Here is a 25,001-nt window from a genome sequence, read left to right on the forward strand (position 1 = left end):
ATATACCACAACGCGTGAATCGCCTGGACAAGGGAGCGTTCGTGTATTTTATAATAATCTTGCAGTAAACTTCGAAGAGAACATTAAAAAAAAATTATGGAAAATTACAATTTGCCTGCATAAAAATTCATTGGAAAGAAAAACGTATTTACAAAGTAAATAAAGGAATCAATAGGCATAGATATGTTGAAATGGACGAAGGAAATGCCTCTGTTAACTTATTTTTAACCTTTTTGTCTTATTTTCTTTGTTGATAGGTACAGTGATGTAATTTCAGAATGCGCAAATTCCTATTTTTTTTTTTTTTTTTTTTTTTTTTTTGCTTATAGATCTACTCATAGTTTACAGATATGCACTGTCAACTAAGGTGTGCAATAGGCTAAAGAGCATTTGGCTGAATTTGTCAGTGTCAAGTTAATACTTCTTTAAATTTGGTTAGATCGAAATATCAAAAGCCATGGGACCATAACTTATCAAAGCATCAGTGACTTTGATCTTATATGACTTGTCAGTTGCTCTGGTTTTATTATGTCTTGTTACTTGCTTCTTTTTTTTTTTTTTTTTTTTTTTTTTTTTTTTAATTTGATAGATAGTTTTTGTATTTGTCCATTCCTGACAAAAAAAAAAAAATTCATTGAAATATTTTCTACACTTTGGCAGTGGGTTATTATGCTTGCTAAATTTCTTGTAATATTAGATTTGAATCTAGACACTGACATACGCCTAGTAACCTTACAGTTCAACGAGGACTTCAAGTTTATCGTTCGTCCGAATAAAAAAAGAATTCTATGATATTCAAAAGTATATAAGAAAGATTCATGCTTTGTGAATAGGGGCAATATAGAGATTATTTATGTTATATCGTTCTTTTCTTGGACAAAATTTTTGGTTGTTTTTGGCAACGGAAACAGTAAATTGCTGTGTATAATCTGCATTCTGAAATCTATAATGTAGGTGACTAAGGTCCATAAAACTTCATCAGTAAATAGAAAACACTCATTACATTACATGATAATAAAAATAATGGTTTCTGTGAACCACAACTTTTCACAGGATGTGACCTTAGTTAGTGAAATAATTACTTTAATTTTGTATGTATAGGGACCACCTACTCGCAATGTTATATTCTTCATGTTTATAACATATATTGTTTTATGTGCTAGTCAGACTAATAAAGTAATGATTAGGTGATTTCTCATATTGCAATAAATGTACTTCAGACACAACACTTGGCGGCGTCTTTGATGCTTGCATCAATGAATTTCCTTGTCTATAATTGTAGGAGAAATAGCGGTTGCCAGCCGTTAAAAGCGCATGCGCTTTCAACAAAATAGCAACCAAGGGCGTTAATTTCATTGATGATATTCTACAAGAAGTCTACACTTCCTTTGATTTCAATTTTAAGGTATATACGTTGCAACTATTGATTATCTTCCAAGAAAAATATAGGTTTTAAAAGAATAATAGTTATATTGTGTACCTCAAACTACTGTATTATCCAGGGCTCATTTCCGCCATGACGAAAAAGCAAACACATATGTAACTATGTTTCTACGCATGCGCGCGTACATAGCGATTAAATAACCTTGGATTTCAAAAGAATGTAATTTAATATTATCATTATTCATGTTTGCAAATTGTCAAACGAGTTTGAAGTCGAATCGAGTGATAATTATTTGGTGCTGTTTTTGTTTCCATTCCAAAAGAGCCAGTAAATATGATCAGATATTTATGCCGTTTAAATAAGATCTTCTGACCTTATTCTTCATTATTTATTAACATATAATTGGATGTGTTTGAAATCGTATAAATCTATATTACCAAGCAATGTATTATGAGTAACTTCGACAAAAAATATTTCCTATAAATACTAGAAATGTAGGGTCATATACAAAGACTATAAGGATCTTACATGCCTGCCTGTGTAAGACGGGGTTTTCCCTACCCGAGGGACAGTGTGGAATGGAAAACCGAGCGTTAGCGAGGTTTTTTATCCATGCTGTCCCGAGGGTAGGGAAAACAGCTGTCTTACACAGGCAGGCATGTTAGATCATTTTTCTTGCCTATCATGTTCAAAATAGATCTGAAGACAAATAAGTTTGGGTATTTCCTGACATTATTTATAAAGTTTATGACGTCACAATGGTACCAGTACTATGTGACGTCACCGTGGTGCACGCTATATTAGACAAGGTTTTTCCCTAGGGAAAGACAGGAATATCTATCCTCGGCGCGTGCTCGGATAAATGTATACTTTCCCCGATAGGTAGGCAAGAAACTACGTATGAACATATTTTAAGCGACTAACCCACACGTTTTCTTGCCTACCTAGCGGGGAAAGTATACATTTATCCGAGCACGCGCCGGGGATAGATATTCCTGTCTTTCCCTAGGGAAAACCTTGTCTAAAATAGCGTGCACTAAGGTGACGTCACATAGTACTGGTACCATTGTGACGTCATAAACTTTATAAATAATGCCTGGAAATACCCAAACTTATTTGTCTCCACGATCTGTTTTGAACATGATAGGCAAGAAAAATGGCCTAACATGTCTGCCTGTGTAAGACAGCTGTTTTCCCTACCCTCGGGACAGCATGGATAAAAAACCTCGCTAAGGCTCGGTTTTCCATTCTACACTGTCCCTAGGGTAGGGAAAACCTCTTCTTACACAGGCAGGCATGTAAGATCCTTATAGTGATTGCTTTAAAAAAAGTATCACCGGAACGTAAAATGCTGCCACAGTATTATATATTTACATGGAACTTGATGGTTGTTCCAAAATTACGAATTAAGAATTTACATTTGAGTTTTTGCACTATTCTCCTGCACTTTCATTAAATCGTTCCAAGGATTTACTTTTGTAAAAAAAAACAAAGACAAATATCAAACAGGGAATGCCACGTACCAAAACCGCAGCCTCCCCAAAACGAAACCTACAGCACGCAGACGTGCACACCACAAACACACAAACACACACATACACATGCACACACACACAAAGCCAACACACGAGGACAAAACGAACAAACAAAGGAACACATACACACACAAAGCCTACACAAGAGGACAAAACGAACAAACAAAGGAACACAGTGAGGCACCTCCTTGGAACGGTCAGTGGCAAAAACACCACTGGGGAGCTTAAACTGGTTTATGGTGCGCACCCAACCTCACTCTTATCACCACCATGTTCCAAAGACACGTGACAGTGTAAATAAAAGTAATCCCCTCCAGGTGAATCTCTAACACACGTAATGGAAACAAAAAGGCATGGCATGTAAAACACAAAAATGCTCGTGTATAAAAATATAAAAAGCAAACCTTTAGAACCAAAAACGTATGTACTCAATGCCTTTTCAGAAGACAGAGCAACAAGAGAAACACCCTTAATACTGCTAAATTTAGATCTAGAAGCGATGTGCATGCGCATCGTTTGCTTTCGCCACCCTGGATTTCAAAGCAATGGGACGTCCAAGAAAGACCGGTAGGGACCAAATAAGAGACAGATAAATCCATATATTATCGTTTCAAGGCAAAACAACTTAATATTGGAGATCAAGCAGATCGATGGGCCTAAAAGGAATCGTCACGATAGATAGTGATAGCATATTTCCCTCACTGTCACGTGATGTTTGCAAGGTGCTCGCTGAATGGACACCCGTTTTTTTATAAACCAAAAACCCTTTCCAGAAATCGAAGACGACCGTTTTACAAACATAAAAGTGAATATACATGTAGGATACTTTTTTTAATCTCACACCTTAATGTGTGGGCTAGTCGTTCGAAGGTCTTGGTCGTTGGCTATACATTTATTTATTTTGTTGGATTTAACGTCGCACCGACACATGATAGGTCATATGGCGACTTTCCAGCTTTTTTGATGGTGGAGGAAGACCCCAGGTGCCCCTCCGTGCATTATTTCATCACGAGCGGGCACCTGGGTAGAACCACCGACCTTCCGTAAGCCAGCTGGATGGCTTCCTCACATGAAGAATTCAACGCCCCAAGTGAGGCTCGAACCTACATCGATGAGGGGCAAGTGATTTGAAGTCAGCGACCTTAACCACTCGGCCACGGAGGCCTCCGTTGGCTATACAGTCATAGAGTAAACACATCTGAAGATATATTACAAGGCTATTCATTTCGGAATTAATTCGGAAACCATTTATGGGTAACGGACTATTAACAGCTGATAAGTATCAGAATTGAAACTGATGTTTTCTGAAAAGGTGAAAATTTAACTTTAAATATAAAATGTACATAGAGTGCCCGTAGGAGTAAATCTATTTTGATAATTAAAGTCTATAGCAAGCAAAAACATGTCTTAAATTTCACTTCTCCGAATAAAAATGTCTTATGATCAACCAATTCTCCGTTATCAATGAAACAACTATTTAAATCTTTAGCGTGCTATTTTCGTTGATTATTGAAAAAATTATCTTGTATTTGTATAGTGAAAAAACACCCATACACAACCGAACTTGAAAACGGAAGAACATGATTAATTATCGATACTGTAATAAAGGCAAAAACGTACATTTTTTACGTACAAAAAACTACTGGACAAAAAATAAATGTAAACACCTTTAGATTAAAATGTAATTTAAATCTATAAATCTTATAGAATTATTTCACTTTTCCCTATGACCTCTGTGATATCAAATTATCATTCACTCACGAACATCAGATTTTACATTTACACTTGTGTCTACATCCCTTGAGCACGAACACAAATCCGATAAAAGTAAGGTCGTCAAACCTCGGTCAGATTTTTAACAAGTGTAACCTTTGACGGCTCTGACTCAACGTGCCTATTAGGACTCGTGCCAAATGGGAAAGGGTGTTGTTTAGCGGCGATTTCCGTTCCGATCTAAGCGTTGTTGATGAAAGGGTAGGCGTTTACCACCGCCGAGTTGAACGTTTTGCTGATAATTGTGTATTAGAGCAGGATGAGTTTTGCGAAGTCAGTATTATGGCTTGGGGTGTGGTAATGATAGGGTATGTTGAAAACAGATCTGTCGTCATTCCTTACAATCTGAATGCCATATTGACGACGTTCTTCGTCCGGTTGTGGTTCCGTTTTTGTATCAGCATCTCGGTGAACTGATGCATGAAATGCAAGTCCACAAATTCCCGACTGAGGCAAAAGTACTTTGCTAGGCATAGCGTTAACGTGATTCAAAGGCTGGCTTGCTCAACGGCCATGAATCCAATCGAGCACATATTGGACATTCTTGGTTGGAAGGCAAAAATATCACGCTATTAACAACATTCGTACTTTTCCTTGAAATCATGCTATTTTCTGATACAAAAAAGGGAAAATTCATTATAACAATAACACACAAAATTATAACTTATATACTGTATTTCATGTTATGGGCGGGATACTTTACTAGCTTGTTTGACAATATGTCAACTTCAGACTTATAATTTACGCCCACAATTGGTCATTGATATATGATTTGGTATTATTAAGTGAATAATATGTAATACATAATATTTATCAATATAGGAATTTCAAGCATTGGTATAAAGCTAAAATACTTTCGATTTAATACATAAACTGCATGATCTTTAGCAATTAAATATTTGTAATTTCAGACATGATTCAAGGTAGCTCAATTTGATTGATTGATTGATTGATTGATTGATTGATTGATTGACAGTCTATCATTATATAACATGTATGAAATAATATAAAAATAAGCAAACTCCTTATGACTCATTTCCGCCATGTTTAAAATGAATAAAATGCATTCAATAGATAAATTGCATAGATACAATGACGCACCTGACTATATAAATTTACTTCCTGTTTAGAAAAAAGAAAATGAAATACCGTAGTAGCGCTGGAGCGAAAAGTGTAAACAAAGACATTTAACGATATACTGTTTAATGTTAGTTAATTTCTACGAAGAGCAGTCGATGAAGACATGACGGCAATTTACTATAATTCTATAATAGCACAGAAGCTATTTTAAGCAATTGGGCTCATATTTTTACTTTATACTACACATGTTTGATGTTCCCTGTTTCCGGTCCACAAATAAGCGATTTCTGTATAAAAGTGCTATCAGAATATATCAAATATTGATGCCTAGTAACCTCATATAAGTTTGGTCTCATTCAAAATGGTATTGTCTACTGAAAAACAAAATATGTAAATTACATGACATAAATATGTTTTAGACTTTTGATTTTTTTACTTTATAGTTTTCAATGATACTTCTACAGAACTCCAGTGTAAGATGTATCATTTCGCAGTCAAAAAACAAGACTATAGTGATTCGTGCATATTATTGTGGTCATGCTATTTACTAATTCTTGTTCAGCAGACACAACTCCTTCAAATGACACACATGTTTGGGTTTACAAGGCATTAAATTAAAAAGTAAGTCCCCAGGGATTGAGAAAATCTAACCCGCAGACGCACAACAACGCGAACTCGTGAAAAAAGGTAATAACATTGTCATACAGTACAGTGTAATCAAATATCGAATCGAATATTTACTGCTATGAAAATGTAGCATTCTTAGCTGACTTTACAAAGTTTTTGATACATCAAATATCTATGTGAGTGTTGCTAGATCTATTAAAGCTTCTGATTTGAAACTTAGAGCAGTTATTTACTGTCAAAGTCAAAACCAGGAGAAACAACACTCTTAAGTCTGAATCTAGACAGAGTTACGCCCCTTTTTAACATAGAATATTTTTAATTAAGTTTTATATAATGACCAATAGCTCTGTACTTCAATAGCTTCTGACTATTATGTCCCTTTTACTGGCAAAGCTCTGATTTAGAAAAGTCGAGCATGATGTCTTATGTACAGCTCTTTTTTCTAACTTTAAACTTTCATAACATATTAAATTTGTTGAAACAAAGTCTCAATTAAAGTATGAAATGGAGATTAACGTGCATTAACGTTAGTCTACTAAATGATTGGAAAATCTGAAAATCAAAACTGTCCTGAAAACAACTCGTAATGTAAATTCCTTACCCCACCAACTTTCGTATGCAAATGCTGATCATTTGGACAGGAAAAAAACAGAAAACAGATAAGTGACATGCATCAATAAGTATTTACCCTTACCAAAATAATGTAGATTGATGTTATCAAACAAATTAGTATGTTTTTCTTCATCCAGTTTCAATGAAATAAATCGATTTTTTGTAGTATGTAATTTGGTAAACATTTGAAGAAAATGGCGTAACTGCATAAAGGGGAAATAACTTTAATGCAACTAGATATAAGTATTATGATTTATTATAGACGATGTGTGCGTAGTATGTATTTATTTTGATTAAAATCCATTTGAGAACAGTCTGGGACTGGAAGTATAAGCATTTATACACTTTTACGTCCGTAAAAAGTAGCGCACCAAAAAATTTTGGATTGATTTTTTTCAATGGGGCGAGCGCAAGCCAAAAACAAAAAAAATAAATATTTTTTTTGTGTTTCTGAAAACATACGAGCGGCAAATCCGATGAACAACTTTTTAATTTGGTGAGGCCTAAGGGATGTTCTGAGCGAGTTTTCAATGGTTTAAATCGATTTATTATTGAAAAAGAAACGTATAATTTGATAAAATTTTGACCAATTAACTTGCTTGTATCCGGATAATATGATAACTGACATTTCACGAGTGCTTTCCGGTCAGTGAAAAAAGATGAAATATGTATATTTCTGATAGAAATATAGTGCAATTTTATCTTTTTACATGCTTTTAAGTGGTTTTACTTATTTATTAAGTAATCTGTTTCAGATAGATTTATATTTGATCATATTTATGATGTGACTATTTTCATTTGAGTAGTGCTTTTCGGTCAGAATTTTAAAAACAAAAACAAAACAAAAAACGTTGGATAAAATGATGTGAGAAATATTTAAGATATATAATAATGATGCCCAAAAATATGTAAATGATGCAATTACGTTGGGTCTATGTGAGTAAATCATATTCGCCAAGCTGTCGAAAAGCAGTTCATAAAAAACATAACATCTGAAACCGGAAAGCACTAACAGAAGTGTTTTTGTAGAAAATGATTAAAAAATAAAATAAAATAAATTTGGTTTTATATCTGTATTTTAGTTTTCAATATCTGGATTATATGTAGCAAAAACAGACCTCACTTTGACTGACTATTAACATTTCTAGATCACCGGAAAGCACATAAGACATCACAATATATTACTTAAGATATGTAATGTTAAAAAATAACACGCTTTATTTATAAAGTTAGACAGTTAATTCATCATAAGAATACCTGATAAGAAACTTTAATTAAAAAAAAACGATAACAACAAGAAATAAACACGAAAAAAATCAAAGCACTAAGAGGACTGATGTGGACAGCGGTTGACAGCATTTGGTAATGGGCATGAACAGTTAGCTAAGTTTGGTGATTCTAGTTAAACTACTTTTGATTATTAAGCATCTTCAACCTTTCTTTTACCAAAATCAAGGGGTAAAACTTGGCTTTTACTGTGTCAAAGTGGATAAAATAATATGAGCAAAGCTCATGTGCTTATTAAAAATTTTGTGAGGTTTGGTTAATTTTGCTCTAAAACTTTTTTGAATAATAAGCATTTTTTTTAAACAAATCAATGGGAAACACCCTGCTTTAACCGGAACAAGGGGAATAACAGTAAATGTGAGCAAAGGTCATGGAATAATTGATAATTATGTGTTATTTGGAGATTGTAGTTATAACAAGAGATTGTAGAACAATTGCATGACTTAACTGCCATAAAGGAACAGAAATTATTTGGTCACTGTATACTGGACAATTAACGTATTGATCTTAAATCAATAATCATGGGTCATTTACCAGTCTTAAATGACCTCCTTATCAAATGTAATCTTAGACCAAAGCATAATCTAGTTTTCTGGCAAAAAAGTTCTATTGTCAATGTGATATTGACCTTTGACCTACTGAACTCAAAACCAATAGATAGGGGTCATTTGCTGGTCATGACAAATCTCCCAATCTCATGATCCTAGGCCCAAGCGTTCTCCAGTTATCATCCGGAAACTGATTTGTCTACAGACCGATCAACATCCATCATTAAACATTATTATTTACAATATACCCCTCCTCCTTCGAATGAGGACAGTTAAATTTCAAATAAGAAGATGCCCATGTCTCCCTAGTCCCCCAATGCATTGTCATTCCAGGCAAGAAGTCGATAGAGGATAGAAGCGAAAGACAAAGAGACACTAATGTTTGGCTGCAATAGAGATCATCTACTTGGCATGTCCAATCACCCTATGAAGTTACAAAGTTCTGGGTCAAATGGTTCTCAAGTAAACTGTGTTCCATGTTCAGGCCCCTGTGACCTTGATCTTTGATCGAGTGAGTCCAGAATCTACAGGGGCCATCTACTCTGCATGTCCAATCATCCTACAAGTTTCAACATTCTGGGTCAAGTGATTCTCAAGTTAGTGATCCAGAAAGAGTTTTTCCATCTTCATGCCTCTGTGACCTTTCTCTTAATAAAATCCGGAAATTAGATCCCTCGGAAGCATCGAAAACAAGGCAAACAGTGAAAATTGCAGACTCGGTTTGGTTGAGTCTGTTCATGGGCAGTAATGGAAAATGCAACACTGCCCGCGCCCGCTAGCACCGGCTTAAGCAGTATTCATGTCAAGTGACCCCAGAACATTAAGGGTCATCGACTTTGTAATTCCTATCATCGTGATTGAATGTTCTGTGTCAAATGATTCTAAAGTTATTGGTTGGAAACTGTTTTCATATGACCTTAACTTTTAATCAAGTGATTCAAAAATCAATAGGGGTCATCTACTCTACATGTCCAATCATCCTATGAAGTTTCAACATTCTGGGTCAAGTGGTCATCAAGTTATTGATCAGAAACGGGTTTTCAATGTTCAGTCCCCTGTGACATTGACAGGTGATTTTTTTTCCAAATGAGATCTCATCTTGGTAAAAGCAGGCTATGAATATATTATACATAAATTACATAGATAAAAGATACTTCAGAATAGTTCTTAAACTAAAAACAGCCATAAAAGAATATTTACAATGAAATTAAATGTTTCGTTCAATTTGTAATACAAGATATGTGCACTTCTTTCGGTTTCGATTCGAACATTCAATTATTTCATGTAGTTAAACTCGAACTTTATATCAATCATTTGATGTAAATAGCAGTAAACCTGAGCCACACAAGTATAGTATTTGTTAAAAATATCAATGGAGTCAAGAAAAAATATTTACCTCAAAATATTGTTCTATCCAGGACTCATTTCCGCCATGACGAACAATGTATACATGCGCATGCGCGTATACATTATCGGTGATTGTTTGCCAGTATTCATGCGCGGAGGTTGAATGTGACACAGTAGGCCTTCAGTTAGACATGAACTGTCAACACGTATGTGGTACTTAAATGTAGGAGAAAGTTCTCTTAAAAAAAAAAAAAAAAAAAATCATTAAAATTAAAATCTGATACGATATAAATTTTTAGAAACTTTGAGCTAAATCGACCGTTAATAAGATTTTTTTTTTTTGGCTTTTTTTTTAAAAGAATACGCAGTAGAATAGCACCGTACAAATTATGTGGACATACCTTTTACAGTAACCCAACTCGACCTGAAAAAGTTAGTAAATAAGTGCGTTTTCTTGTTAAGATACCTGTTGATGGTTTTTAACGTAAAATGAATATAATGGGGAGGGGAATTGAGGGCAGGGGTGTGGGTGTGGGGTGAGGGGATATACTAAGAGACAATGTAAAGAAACACAAGGAGCTAAACGTAACAAAAATGTGGGGTGCTTTGGCGGGGGTAAGGTGAGATTGAGCTTGAAGGAAATTGGTACGTCATCGAATCAACATATATGTGAAAATATTTTGAAATTGGGCCACCAGTTTCAGAGGTTTTCAACATAGCAATATACAGTAAACTAGGCTTGCTCACAGGCAGCCGTGTCTTTGGCTTGTAGGAATTCGGCATAGCGGCGCTGTCAAATTATTTTGAAATTTCAATCAGTTTTTTAAGTTTATTTTAAAATCGGGCCAGTGGTTTTAAAGCAGAATATTTTCATCTATTTCATAAAGCTACAGAAGGAAAGCTAGCCCTGCCATATGAAGGCCATTTTTACTGAAATAAAAGTATTTGAAGGAAGCTGGAACTGTGCCACCCATGCTGAAGAAGTTCAAAACAAACGAGCACCTATGGCGGCCATGTTTTTAATGAAACAGAATGATTTTGAGACCACCCAAGAAACATGTGAAGTTTGGTTTAAAGTGGTTTGTAATAGTTGAGGAAGAGACGTTATTTAAAGTATAGTGGACGACAAACATCCAGCAATCCTTAAAGCTAACCTAGTAATTGGCCGAATGTAGTAGTTTACCCCGTACGTATAGATCTGGGTCATCCTTCTATATTCTATATAAACCGTCATTTTGTTTTTGAGGAGTCAATTTTTGAAACGATGCAACTCATTGCAGACTTGGAGCGGTCTTCTGCGCATGCCCGAAAGTGATTATCAATTGTAGCGCACGGCAAAAATATGCATATTTTTGCACGTCCGCATGCATTTAGTGTACAATATGCATAAAATACAGACTAAAGGTTAGGGTTAGTATCCCCATGGTTACAAAATATATACATTTATGATATTTTCGTTCAAATTTAGTTAATCCGGTATGTACCGGAGTCTGTAATTTATACCGGCGCTCCAAGACTGCATTGAGTCACAGTCTTTTTGAAATCAGTCAGGCGTGGAGTTAACGGTGTACGGTGTGCAGACGACGTACGTAAGGTCAACCTAGTGTACTTATCGACTGCTTTGTTGGACACGGAGGCCTTTGGGGTGAGTCATATAACGTATTTTATTTCATTTTAGCTCATCTGAGCACGAAGTGCTCAAGGTGAGCTTTTGTGATCACCCTGTGTCCGTCGTCAACAATTTGGCTGTTAACACTCTAGAGGTCACAATTTTGGCCCAGTCTTAATGAAACTTGGTCAGAATATTACCCACAATAAAATCTTGGATCAGTTCGACATGGGCTTATCTGGGTTCAAAAACTAGGTCACCAGGTTAACTCAAAGGAAAAGCTTGTTAACATTCTAGAGGCCATATCTATGACCATATCTCTATGAAACTTGGTCAGAATGTTATTCTTGATAATCTTTAGGCCGAATGTAAATCTGGGTCAAGTGAGGTTAAAAACTAGGTCACCAGGTAAAATCTAAGGAAAATCTTGTTAACACACTAGAGACCATATTCATGAAACTTGGTCAGAATGTAATAAATCTTGATGATCTTTAGGTCAAGTTCGAATCTGCGTTATGTAATGTCAAAAAGTAGGTCACGGCCAAATCAAAGGAAAAGCTTGTTAACATTCTAGAGGCCACATTTATGACCATATCCTAATGAACCTTGGTCAGGATGTAAATCTTGATGATCTGTAGGTCAAGTACAAATCTGGGTCAGATGCGATCAAAAACTAGGTCACCAGGACAAATCAAAGGAAAAGCTAGTTAACACTCTAGATGCCACGTTTATGACCATATCTCTATGAATCTTGGTCAGAATGTTAATCTTGATGATCTTTAGGTCAAGTTCAACTCTGGATCAGGTGGGGTCAAAAACTAGGTCACCATGTCAAATCAAAAGAAAAGCTTGTTAACACTCTAGAGGCCACATTTATGACTTTACCTTCATGAAACTTGGTCAGAATGTTAATCTTGGTGATATTTAGGTCAAATTCGAATCTGGGTCATGTGGAATGTGACCTACTGACTTTCTTTCTTGTTTTTTAATATACAGCCTTGAAATTTGGATGACATGTACAATTTTGCAGACTGATCTTAAAACTGAATTTCAGTGACCATGAATGTAAGCTACTGACCTACTTTCTTGTTTTTCAAAATACAACCTTGAAATTTGGATATGTAGTTTTGCAGACTGATCTTAAAACTGAATTTCAGTGCCCATAAATGTAACATACTGACCTACTTTCTTAATATTTTAGCATCAGTTTGACATTTGAAACATGTAGTTCATATAACTCATGTGAGCGATCCAGGGTCATCATGACCCTCTTGTTTGATTTAAACAAGGGGCCATTCCTAAATATTATATTCATTTATTCAGTTTGAACAAATTAACAAGTTACAATTGTTTTTATATTAACTGATATAAAATCAAATATCCATTTATTATAAATGTCCATTATTTCTAAAGCTATTTTATTTTGTAAATCTATTCAAAACGAAAGCATTGAATAGCAATATACTGAACAATGGTATAGCGTATTGTAATACATTTTTCTATATATTCATTATAGGGTTCACCGCGTCAGTGTAAAATGATACTAACGGTCTTTATAGTTTTTTTGTACTTTATTGAATGGTAGAGAGGTACATTTTATAAAGGTTATATCAATTATAATTGGATGACAGTAGAATTCTATATCTGTTTATTGTCTTTTGTTAACATTAAGGTGTGTTAATATAAAGAGAGCCTGCAAGTTACTAAAATCTTTTTCTTTATGGACAATAAACTGTTGTTTTGATGTTGTTATATTTCAAAGGGCAACAACCTATTAACTTTTGCATAGATGAAATATAAGTCTGAATATATGCTGATAACTACCAATTCAAATGTAAGCGTACGCAGGTTCCAAATATAAACAGCTTTTCTCTGTGCCTTTTCTCAGTTACTAAGGACTGTGTTACCCTACTGTACCACAATATGTGTATGTAACATTCTATTGAAATCTACATGCTCCTATTGTTTGCTAGATAAAAATGGCAGCTCTCGAAATAAGACACTGAAACGAAAAAAATCTAAAGGTTGTATGTAATGAACTGAACTTTCGGATATAAAAGTAAACAGCCCTTTATCTTTTTTTCTATAGTAGTGGTGTAGTCCTTTATGGGAATACAAGTTCCTGAAAATCTTAGATAATTCTAGAGAGTGGAAATAATTTATACTAAGTGGAAATTTTACACAACTGGATAAGAATAATCCACTTTCTACATATTTTTTTTATTTCTCTATAGAATTACACAATGGACATTTAAATTACACACAATAATGAAAGACATCAGCTCAAGTATGCAATATAATGCAATATGCAAAATGCAATATAAAATATGCATAAACATGATCAATTCTTATATATATTATATTATCTTTATGAGCTTTCAATTCATTTTGTATATACAAGGCCAATAATTTCTAGTTTTCACTGATATTCCAGGTCAACAATTTCCAATTCTCACTGTTAATTCAAGGGCAATAATTTCCAGTTCTCACTGATATTCAATGACAACAATTCAATGGCAACAATTTCACGTTCCCACCAATATTCTAGGGCAACAATTTCCAGTTTAAAATATTATTCACAATAATTTTCATTTCTCGTTTACAAACAAGAGAAAAAGTTCTATTTCTCACTTACTTACGAAGGCAATTACTTACATTGTTCACAATTACATTCAGGTGAATAATATACATTTTTTCACTCAACAGATATCTTCTCATTTTTACAATTGCTCTAAAGCTGCAGGCTTCCTGATTTATGTCATTTGTTTGAAAAATTATGAAGAAAACTCTTAAAAGTATTAGTTTTAGAATTAAGCTGTATTTTATATGATACAATTAAAACTATCTGCTTAAACAATGCTGGTTTATCATTTTTGATGTCTAACTGCAATGGCTATCATTTTTAAAAAAGAAGCTGTTGGAACGCTTGACTATTCAACAGCCTTGTCAATAGAATGAATACAGAAGTCGGAATGGGGGCATGCATAATTTGTTGAAATGCAAAGCAGTGTTATGGAACCTCTGCATTGCATATCGGATCATCATAATGAACAAGTGTGTGTGTCAATTCATTCCCAAAAGTGGGTTCTGAGATACCAGCTCACATGAAAAAAACTTAACCAAAAATTGCTAAGTTGATAAAGGGACATAATTTGTTTAAATGCAAAGCAGAGTTAGGGACTCATCAGATCATCTGAGTGAACAACTTTGAGAGGTTTCAATCCATTCTTGTCAGTAGATACTGAGAAACCAGCTCACATACAAAAACTTAACCAAAGCAAGACACTGACGACCCAGATGCTGACTCCCTGGCGAGTCCAACAGCATGACCTACTCTCCGGATAGTTGAGCTAAAAATTGAATTTTGATTTTCATCTGGAGGCATGTCCCATTAAGTCTGAATATGGCACTTTATTTCACTAATATTATGCATTCTTGTCTATCATACTAAGACATTAGGCACAAGTCCCTTGATGCTCAGTCTCTGTCATACATGTGGTCTTTTCCATCTCTCAAACTCCCTTGAATTTCCATGGTATTTTATCGGGAACGTTGTCTTCTATATGTTTCTCCTTTTTGTTTCTGCAATGATGAATGAAAATTAATAATTATTAAAATTCCTAGTCATGATGTTGTCCGACATACAGCATTATTAACTAGAATGTTTCTGTCGGACACAGAGTGTGCCCCCAACTGGTACAAATGTCACAAATAAGGGGCAATAATTCAAATGTTTGCAGTCTTAATGGGGTATAGCCGCAACAAACATTTTAAGAACAGGATTCATTATTCTAGTCCATATACCTTTGAGCTATGAGCATCACAAACAAAAGAAATCCACTATTTAGGCTATTTCAAGGGCCATAACTCTGTAATAAGTACTAAGATTCTCAAAAAGAATGCCAAGTGTGCAAGGTCACATCATGATAAATAGTTAAGCATGGTTTCATGAATTTACATCAAATACTTTAGGAACATAAATAGGTAAAAATGTGCATTTTTTTACTATTTGAATTTCAGGGGCCATAACTTTAACAAGAGCTGTCACAGGAGACAGCGCGCTCGACTATTTCAATGCTGGATAGTGAAACTGGGCACATCTGAGGAAACTAGAGCTGTCACTGGAGTGTTTAATGACACCAATTGTGGATGAAGATATTGCACAACAGCCTGAGTCTATGTCAAAAATATCAACTTAAAGTAATAAGAGAGGTAAAGATAAAATGTATCAAAACACTATATAAGTATATCCTAAGCAAAAAGGGGCATAATTCATTAAATATTGGTGCCAGAGTTATGCAGTTTGTGTCTTATAGTGTGGGTTATGATGTTGAACAACTGTTTTAAGTTTGAATCAAATCCATTCAGTAACAACAGAGACAGAGTGAAAGTGCATCAAAACTTTAACCTAAAATTCTAAGTAAAAAGGGGGAATAATTAATGAAAAATTGGTGCCAGAGTTATGCACCTTGTGTCATATGGTGTGAATGATGATGCTGAACAACTATTTTAAGTTTGAATCAAATCCATTCAGTAATAACAGAGACAGAGTGAAAGTGCATCAAAACTTTAACCTAAAATTCTAAGTAAAAAGGGGAAATAATTCATGAAGAATTGGTCCCAGAGTTATGCACCTTGTATCATATGATAAGGATAATGATGTTGAACAATTGTTTAAGTTTGAATCAGATCCATTCAGTAATAACAGAGATAGAGTGAAAGTGCATAAAACTTTAACCTGAAATTCTAAGTAAAAAGGGGAATAATTCATAAAAAATTGTGCCAGAGTTATGCATCTTGTGTCGTATGATGTGGGTGATGATGCTGAACAACTATTTTAAGTTTGAATCAAATCCATTCAGTAATAACAGAGGTAGAGTGAAAGTGCACCAAAACTTTAACCTGAAATTCTAAGTTAAAAGGGGGCATAATTCATGAAAAAATGGTGCCAGAGTTATGCACCTTGTGTCATATGATGTGGGTGATGATGCTGAAAAACTATTTTAAGTTTGAATCAAACCCATTCAGTAATAACAGAGATAGAGTGAAAGTGCATCAAAACTTTAACCTAAAAATCTAAGTGAAAAGGGGGGATAATTCATGAAATATTGGTGCCAGAGTTATGGCCCTTATGTCAGATGATGTGGATGATGATGAGGAATAAGTATTTCAAGTTTGAATCAAATCCATCAAGTAATTACAGAGATAAGTTGAAAAAAGAGAAAGTGCACCAAAACTTTAACCAAGGTGGGGACGCGGAAAGACGCCGACGCCGACGCCGGGGCGAGTAGGATAGCTCTCCTTATACTTCATATAGTCGAGCTAAAAATAGGGGGTGGAGCCAGCCAAAAAATAAGAGATGAGCAAATATATATCATAATAAAGACTTATGCAAGTTTTCAACCATTTATATTAAATATTTTTTTAGCTAGATGTTACAAGTTGAAAATGTGCATATTTGACTATTTCAGGGGCAATAACTCTGAAAATAGTGGGGCAGACCAAAACAAAAATAGGAGGTGTGCAAGTTCAAATCATGATAAAGACTCGTGGAAGGTTTAATCAATTTAATACATGAAATACTTTTTGAGGTAGGCACGTCACAAGGTGAAAATGTGCATTTTTTACTATTTCAAGGGCAATAACTCTGAAAATAGGAGGCAGACCCAAATGAAAAATAGAAGGTGCCCAAGTTCACATCATGATTAAGACTTATGCAAGGTTTCATGAGTCTATATCAAATGCTTTTTGAGCTAGGCGTGTCACAAGGTGAAAATGTGCATTTTTACTATTTCAGGGGCAATAACTCTAAAAATAAAGGGCGGAGTCAGATGAAAAATAGGATGTATGCAAGTTCATATCATAAAAAGGCTCAAGCAAGGTTTCATAAACTTATATCAAATACTTTTTGAGCTAGGCGCATCACGAACTTCAGAAGGATGGACGGATGGACAAGCCCACATTTGCTTAAGCGGCTACTGGAACAATTATTATCATAGGTAACCGTAAGGCTTTTTTGTGGCTATTTTTCTTTTACGTGGCTAAAAAAAACAATAGAGAGAACAAAAGAGTAGCCCATAAATACCCATATGTAGGAATGGCTGGACGGACGGACGCTCAGACAAGACTAAATCGATATGCGCCCCCCACCACTCATTGGGGGCACAAAAATTGCATTTTAATGGGATATTACATACTGTCAAGGGAGATGATTAAATTGGGATTACTCATGCTGCGTGATTGTTTATCCATTATTTGTGCTGCTGGTATGTGCTGAAGTGTTGAAATATTACATCTTAAACAAATACCATTTTGGAATGCAACTTTAAGCACTGCTTTTTAAACTTTTGCAGTTTTGACCACACATGCTTTTTAATGTTACTTAATGATATGCACATATATTACACATGCAATTGCATCGCATACACGAGCAAACTCTCATTTAACCCTTACCCTGCCAAATTTCTATAATGAACTTGTCCACCTTTCACTTTTGAAAAAAGCATTAACTGTTGAAATGGGTGCTTACCAAAAAAATACCGGTACAAACTGAATAGCAGATTACAAGGATGTGCAGGCTGGTCATGATCTACACTGGTCGCAAAGATAGAATCCAGCATGATAAGGGTTAAAAACTTTACATGCTCTGGATTGAAACTGGTAGATTTCATCTCACAGTATACTTCTGCATAAGGCCACACCAAATTGATAAGTTGTTCATCGGATTTTTTTCTGAAAAATTTGAAGCGGCGAGCGAAAAAATAATTTAAATATTTTTTTTGGTTTTTGAGAAAATCAGGAGCGAGCGAAGAAATATATTTGTCTTCATTTGGCTCTCGACTGACTAATAATACCTTAAAATAGAATGTATAGCCCTTTTAAATTAAAAAGTAAGTCCCCAGGGATTGAGAAAATCTAACCCGCAGACGCACAACAACGCGAACTCGTGAAAAAAGGTAATAACATTGTCATACAGTACAGTGTAATCAAATATCGAATCGAATATTTACTGCTATGAAAATGTAGCATTCTTAGCTGACTTTACAAAGTTTTTGATACATCAAATATCTATGTGAGTGTTGCTAGATCTATTAAAGCTTCTGATTTGAAACTTAGAGCAGTAATTACTGTCAAAGTCAAAACCAGGAGAAACAACACTCTTAAGTCTGAATCTAGACAGAGTTACGCCCCCTTTTTAACATAGAATATTTTTAATTAAGTTTTATATAATGACCAATAGCTCTGTACTTCAATAGCTTCTGACTATTATGTCCCTTTTACTGGCAAAGCTCTGATTTAGAAAAGTCGAGCATGATGTCTTATGTACAGCTCTTTTTTCTAACTTTAAACTTTCATAACATATTAAATTTGTTGAAACAAAGTCTCAATTAAAGTATGAAATGGAGATTAACGTGCATTAACGTTAGTCTACTAAATGATTGGAAAATCTGAAAATCAAAACTGTCCTGAAAACAACTCGTAATGTAAATTCCTTACCCCACCAACTTTCGTATGCAAATGCTGATCATTTGGACAGGAAAAAAACAGAAAACAGATAAGTGACATGCATCAATAAGTATTTACCCTTACGAAAATAATGTAGATTGATGTTATCAAACAAATTAGTATGTTTTTCTTCATCCAGTTTCAATGAAATAAATCGATTTTTTGTAGTATGTAATTTGGTAAACATTTGAAGAAAATGGCGTAACTGCATAAAGGGGAAATAACTTTAATGCAACTAGATATAAGTATTATGATTTATTATAGACGATGTGTGCGTAGTATGTATTTATTTTGATTAAAATCCATTTGAGAACAGTCTGGGACTGGAAGTATAAGCATTTATACACTTTTACGTCCGTAAAAAGTAGCGCACCAAAAAATTTTGGATTGATTTTTTTCAATGGGGCGAGCGCAAGCCAAAAACAAAAAAAAAATATTTTTTTTGTGTTTCTGAAAACATACGAGCGGCAAATCCGATGAACAACTTTTTAATTTGGTGAGGCCTAAACATAAAAAACTCTTGAGTCAGTATCGCCTACCCAGTATTTTGGAAGTTTCTTCGTAACACCAAAACAAGGATTATATGTTAATGGACAAGGTATCATAACTTAGAAATATTCTATGACCTTAACTCATGTGTTTCCTAATTTTTACAATCAATTCAGTTACAATATTTAATGATTACAACTGTTTTCCTATTTTCAAGAAAACCCTGACTTTGGATCTCCACAAACCAAAACAAACATCCAAAGCTAGACAACCCGCACCTGCCCTCTAGTGTTCAAGGCAATCATTTATGAAAATGTGAAAATCATTATTAGTAGAGAATACTTTGAACTTTGGGCTGTGTGCAGCAGGGTTGAAACATGATATCCCTGTCACTAGAGAGTGCTTCCAACCAAGTTTGGTTAAGCTCCTTTAGAAGAACTTTGAAGGGATGTGAAGGGATGTTTTTATCATTATTGGATTTAACGTCGCACCGCCACATGATAGGTCATATGGTGACTTTCCAGCTTTAATAGTGGAGGAACACCACAGGTGCCCCTCCGTGCATTATTTCATCACGAGCAGGCACCTACGTAGAACCATCGACCTTCACATGAAGAATTCAACGCCCAAAGTGAGGCTCGAACCCACATCGATGAGAAGCAAGTGATTTGAAGTCAGCGACCTTAACCACTTGGCCACGGAGGCCCATTTGAAGGGATGTGGATGGACAGGCAGACAGACAGACAAAATGCTACATTATCCAAATAGCTCAGAGAGCTCTATAATTTGTACAAAGGTGAACTAATAAATACTGATAAGAATAAGTAAATATTTAAAATATTAATTTCAATGTTGCAGCAATGTTTGCAATAATTAAACAAATAACGGTCAGATTTGCAGGATGTTTACATGCATGTGTCATGCTTATAATGTTTGTGCCTCTAATGCCAGAACCTTTCTATGTCTTTTCTGCACGGAATATAAATGTATAATACATGTGGTTAGTTTGGTGTTTTACAAGACGTGCAGATGTATAATGATTGTTTGATCAACCTTTTCCGTAACAACTGTTTCTTTAATTTTGCTTTAAATGAGCCGCACCGTGAGAAAACCAACATGTGTTTGCGACCAGCATGGATCCAGATCAGCCTGCGCATCCGTGCAGTCTGGTTAGGATCCATACTGTTTCCTAACAGTTTCTCTAATTGCAATAGGCTTTGAAAGTTAACAGCAAGGACCCTAACCAGACTATACGGATGCTAAGGCTGGTCTGGATCCATGCAGGTCCCAAACGCACAACGTTGGTTTTCTCATGGTGCAGCTCAAATAAAAGAAGCAGCATAAATCATTCTAATGAACTTCAAGGGTGGTAATAGGAACCATTAAGTTTCAAAATATCTTGATTACCGGGTTATCGTTTATCTTTAGCCTGCTGGCAGAAGTGATTCTGCATTTGCGACCAGTGCAGACCAAGATCAGCCTGTCCGTGCAGGCTGATCATGGTACACACTGTTCGCTATTCAGTCAGTAAATTTTCAGTGAAAACCCCTGCTATTGCCCGAATAGAATGACGGATCCGTCCATTTTTAAAAAATTTAGTAAGGTAAAGGTTAAACAAGAGCACCGCCTTGCGGGTGCAGGCGCTCATCTGATTTTCTTGTCTCTGTATATAATAGAAATATTTTCCTACCCATGATTTCCTAAGTCCAAAAAGGGCCATAATTCTTGCAGGATAGAGTTATGTTTCTTGCTGTACAGAGTCAGCTTATTATGGTGAACAAGTGTTGCAAGTTTCAAAGCAATATATATATATAGCTTTGATAGTTTAGGTGAAAAGTTTACCTAAACATAAAACTTAACCAAGAAATCCAGTATATTCTACGTCCAAAAGGGGCAATAATTCTTGCAAAAAGCAGCACTGAGTTATGTTTCTTGCTGTATAGGGTCCACTTATGATGGTGAACACCTGTTGCAAGTTTAAAAGCAATAGCTTTGATAGTTAAGGAGAAAAGCTGGCCTAAACACCAGTTTTAACCAAGAAATCTATCTTCTAAGTCCAAAGGGGGCCATATTTTTTGCAAAAAGCAGGATGGAGTTATGTTTCTTGTTGTACAGGGTCAGCTATTGATGGTGAACAAGTGTTGCAAGTTTCAAAGCAATACCTTTGATAGTTTAAGAGAAAATCTGACCTAAACATAAAACTTAACCAGGCAAAGCCAACACCGACACAGACGCCGTTCAAGTGATGACAATAACTCATCTTTTTTCAAAAAATCAGATGAGCTAAAAATGATTCTGAAAGGGTATTCCATAAAACAATTTTCCCCTTAAAATGTCATGTTTGGATCGGTGTGATTTAGTTTGCAGTAAAGCAGTAGCATCAGTTGATTGCTCCTACTGCTGTTCTGCCAACTTCACGCCAATCATTTTTGGCTTTATCTGTAGATAGATTGTTACAAAAGCTTTCAGTATGTTTTAGTAAGAATGAAAGCAGCACTTCCTCTATACACATTTTGTAAAATTTCTAAAAGAGTAATTATTTGAAATTTCTTATAAAACTGGCTGAAATTTAACAAAGGGAAAAATACATTTCTGACTATAAAACTGACATTATTGAAGATACCTAACAATTTCTTTATCCTTTGTGATAATTAGAAAGATATCCTTACCCCCTTAAATTTCTATAATGAACATGTCCATCTTTCAGTTTGGACAGTACCGTTAACTGTTAACAGGGGTGCTTACCAAAAATATACTGACTGAATGGCAAACAGTGCAGATCTTGATCAGACTGCACTGATGTGCAGGCTGATCGTGATCTATACTGGTCACAAAGTCAGCATTAATTGTGTCCAACATGGTAAGGGTTTAATCTGGTTCATGCAAGATTAAGTCTAAACTCCTGAAAATTCCTGTTACAGATACGGTTGAACAAACAGTAGGCTAGTTCCTCTATTTTCAAAGTATAAATGCATACAAGAAAAGTATATCTTTTTCAAGCTGTCTTTTTTTTTTTACCTTTTGGAGATCTTCACTGTGCTGCAATATGAATATGATTTTTTTAAAGTAATAAATAGTTATTGGGACAGAGCATAAAAAAGATATCATAATAAGCAATGAATTTTTTCTACATTAATTTTTTTTTTAAGTTTTATATTACTTAATTTTGTATCAATCTGTGTGTAATCTTTAAGGAAATTTACTTATTTCAGTTACAATGTCACCTTGACCTTCAACTACTTACCAATTAATATGAAAGGTAATCTGCTAAACGTGAAAAGGTTAATACATTTGATTTCATATACCAGGGCTTTGTGTCTATAGCTAACCATGGTACTTGCTTACTTTCCCCGGCTATCAATGCTGGATAGCTGCCACATTACCTTTTCAAATTGTGTTGTTGTGATTTAAAACCCATTTACCCTCAAAAGTTTGATGAAGATCTTTCAAGCAGTTTATGAGAAGTCATTAAAAGTTTTTTATCTTTAGTACTAGCAGCCGTACTAGCAGCCAATAAAAGTAGCCAAGTGCCCCTTTTTCAACTAGCCTCATAATGATGCTACATACTAGGTTTGATGAAGATCAGCATGCCCATTTGGAAAAACATTGGGAGAAGACCTTACAATGATGCTACAGAGTCTGACCAAGTTTGATGGACAGCTATAAATGGTTCTTGAGAAGAGGTTCTTTGAATGTTTATTTTTCTATTTTGAGCTCTAGTGATCCTTAAAAGGGAGTCAAGAGCCCCCATTTAAACTAAGCTAGGACAGCATATTATGATAATGCAACACATTTAGTCTAATCATAATACATCAAGCTGTTTATGAAATACATGTAAGTCATTTGTAGGCTATTTCTATCTTTAGCTCTATCAGCCCCTTAGAGGTATAGCAGCCCCATTTCAGAAGATATTTAGGGAGGACCTTATAATGATGTTACAGACCAATTCTGATGAAAGATCCATCAACCAGCAAATGAGAGAAAGTCATTTTAGTATCCCTCTATTTTTAGCTCTAGCATCAAATGTCCTTATTAGAACAAAATTGGGAGATTTCTTTATTTATTTATTTGGGTTTTACGGCACACCAACACAGTATAGGTTATATGGCGCCAAACAGGACTACAAATTTTGGTTCCACATCTCATTTACATCGAAATAAAAACATGAGGTATGGAATCAAAATTTGCATACCTGCTGGAATCACAGAGTTACAGCAAAACCATGTGTTAAGACCCTATAAGTCGCCTTTTACGATCATGCAAGGGCCTTATAATGTTGTTATTGGCCATGTTTGATGATGATCCATTAAGCAGTTCACAAGAAGAAGTCTTTTAAAGGTATTTCTATTTTTAGCTGTAATGGCCCCTAATAGGGACAAAGTGCCCTTCCTTTCATTTGAATAAATTGAGAGAATAACTTGCTAGGGTGTTAAGTACCAAGTTTGGTGTAATTCTGACCAGCAGTTTCAAAGGAGAAGACGTTGATGTAAATTAAGGATGATGAACTACAATGTAAGAAACAATGGATACAAGACCATCCACTTATATCAAACGGCTCACCCTGAACCTTTGGTTGTCAGTTACAGCATCCCTGTGAGGTTTTCCTCCTCAACTGTATCTATTGCTAACTGTTATAAAGATAACAAAACATTTCTGATAAAGATCTGTTTAAGCTTTAATTGATATAACTTCATGCATACCGTGCAACAAGGTTTTTTATAAATACATGTATTATAAAGATATGTGCAACATATCATATATGTGTTCTATGTGTAACATTGTGCAAACATGACTTGCCCTATTACAGTTTGAATCTTTTCATAACATATGAAAAACATTATAGAAGTATTTACAAGAGTTGTCAGAGCAGACAGCCTGCTCGACTACTTTGATACTGGGTAGTGAAACAGAGTAAATCTAAGGAAACTTAAGAGTCATGTTGTGGAGCAAATGTTTCAAGTTTGATTCAAATCCATTCAACTTTAACGTGAAATTTTATGTAAAAGGCTTAATTCAGAAAATGTTTCTTTCAGTTATGGACCTTTAGTCATATACTGTAGGTGAAAAAATTCAAAACTGTTACTAAGTTTGGTTCAGACCTATTAATTAAAAATAGTTCTGCATGCTCTGATTAAATTTTTTTACAACAAAGAATTCAGTATAAAACTTGAAAATATATTTAGAAAATTCAGCAAATAGAATAG

At 34.9% G+C, this 25,001-nt stretch overlaps 2 protein-coding genes across 3 annotated transcripts in view; both read right to left on the reverse strand.

The window, feature by feature from the left end:
- The window catches only part of LOC123561547 (uncharacterized), a 57,715-nt gene extending 47,299 nt beyond the window's left edge, over positions 1 to 10,416 (reverse strand). Inside the window, exon 1 of one of the 2 annotated variants that reach the window (XM_053525366.1) lies at positions 10,243 to 10,416. The gene's annotated coding sequence lies outside the window, so the exon portion shown is untranslated. Of the gene's footprint in view, positions 1 to 1,480; positions 2,273 to 10,242 lie in introns of those variants that run through there. The other variant, XM_053525365.1, reaches the window with a different exon arrangement.
- A 3,017-nt stretch (positions 10,417 to 13,433) lies between these two features.
- Positions 13,434 to 25,001, reverse strand: part of LOC123556007 (xenotropic and polytropic retrovirus receptor 1 homolog) — a 56,262-nt gene continuing 44,694 nt past the window's right edge. The window contains exons 15-16 of the mRNA XM_053524280.1: positions 22,816 to 22,836; positions 13,434 to 15,384 (exon numbers count right to left, since the gene is read on the reverse strand). Coding sequence (XP_053380255.1) covers positions 15,315 to 15,384; positions 22,816 to 22,836 — 91 coding nt within the window. The 3' untranslated portion in view covers positions 13,434 to 15,314. The remainder of the gene's footprint in view (positions 15,385 to 22,815; positions 22,837 to 25,001) is intronic.

Source organism: Mercenaria mercenaria, chromosome 15, assembly GCF_021730395.1.
Source record: "Mercenaria mercenaria strain notata chromosome 15, MADL_Memer_1, whole genome shotgun sequence".
NCBI classification, from domain to species: domain Eukaryota; kingdom Metazoa; phylum Mollusca; class Bivalvia; order Venerida; family Veneridae; genus Mercenaria; species Mercenaria mercenaria.